The sequence below is a fragment of the Sphaeroforma arctica genome (genome assembly GCF_001186125.1).
Source record: "Sphaeroforma arctica JP610 unplaced genomic scaffold supercont1.4988, whole genome shotgun sequence".
Classification (NCBI taxonomy): Eukaryota; class Ichthyosporea; order Ichthyophonida; genus Sphaeroforma; species Sphaeroforma arctica.
Window position 1 is genome coordinate 1 of NW_014035570.1, and position 1,582 is coordinate 1,582.

The 1,582-nt window shown below is 39.6% G+C and overlaps 1 protein-coding gene across 1 annotated transcript; it reads right to left on the minus strand.

The window, feature by feature from the left end:
* Positions 1–422: 422 nt before the first annotated feature.
* SARC_14708 (hypothetical protein) lies at positions 423–1,276 on the minus strand (the record flags this gene model as incomplete). The annotated part of the gene is made up of 2 exons (XM_014291161.1): positions 1,162–1,276; positions 423–550 (listed from the first exon to the last, which is right to left on the minus strand). Coding segments are annotated over exons 1-2 (232 nt in total), but the record flags the coding sequence as incomplete, so codon positions are not given.
* Between the last annotated feature and the right edge of the window lie 306 nt (positions 1,277–1,582).

Consider the following 1,582-nt stretch of genomic DNA (forward strand, 5'->3'; position numbering starts at 1 on the left):
ATACACCCCATCATCACCTGTTTACACATATATATACGCCCCTTCATCATATGTTGAATGAAGTACAAGACATGTATACACACCCCATCATTACCTGTTAACACACATATATACGCCTCATCATCACCTGCTAACAAACATATATACACCCCATCATCACCCGTTAACAAACATATATACACACAATCATCACCTGTTCACACATATATATACATCCCATCATCATATGTTGAAAGAAGTATAAGTCACGTATACACACCCCATCATCACCTGTTCACACACATATATACCCCCCATCATCACCTGTTGAATGAAGTATAAGACACATATATACCCCCCATCATCACCTGTTGAATGAAGTATAAGACACATTTATACACCCCATCATCACCTGTTGAATGAAGTATAAGACACATATATACCCCCCATCATCACCTGTTGAATGAAGTATAAGACACTATCGTCGCCCAAGAGATCGAATATGTTGAGTCGTCCTACCACGTGCTCTCGTGTATAGCCCACCATCTCCGCCAACGAGTCTGTGATGATGCTACAGTGAAGAGAAAGGCAACGCAATGCTGACTGTGAACCACGGTGTGTCAGACGGTGCACTTGAATTCAAAACGTATATAACGATCTGAAGGTGACTACTGATGAGACATTCAAAACGTATAAATCGATCTGAAGATGGCTACTGGTGAGTCATTCAAAACGTATATAACGATCTGAAGGTGGCTACTGATGAGACATTCAAAACGCATATAACGATCTGAAGGTGGCTACTGATGAGACATTCAAAACGTATAAAACAATCTGAAGGTGGCTACTGATGAGTCACTCAAAACGTACAAAACGATCTGAAGGTGGCTACTGATGAGAGTGTGGCTCAGACTCAACGCTTTGGCGAAAATATGTCGCACGGTTGGATAAGCCATGTTTAGTTGACGCGCCGCGTGAAATACACTTCAAGACTACTTCAACAAAATCGAAAACGTAAAAGAAAAACGTATCAGATCCGCTCCAACGGCCTTAGAATTAATGCAAGATATACCACTTTCAGTCAGGGAAATATAATTACCTACCGTAACATTAACATCTAAAACTGTTTTTGAATCCGTCACAAACGGAAGTAAAACGTAAATAAAACGTAGTAACACTCACCTTATCCTTCCTGATGGTCTGAGAATTAACGTAGGGAAGTCACACATGGCCAGAGTCCGTCTGAACGTGAGGATGCGTCGTCTGTACGCGTCTATCACCGTCATCAGTTGATCTGGCCCACACAGGTTAATATAAAGTGAGTGGATATAGTAGGTGATGTAATGGGATGTAAAACAAGATAGTAGGTATAGTAGATGAAGTAATGGATATAAAACAAGATAGTAGATATAGAAGATAGTATATTAGATCGATTTCAGTCAGTATGGTAACTATTATAGTAAAAGGTTAGCCAATATAGTAGGTACTATAATGGGATCAAATAGTTATGGTTTAGGGTTTTAGTATATTAAATGAACGGTCCTAGTGTTGCCAATAGGTGATCAAAATCAAACCAAATTGAGTTCCATTGATCTACCTCAGA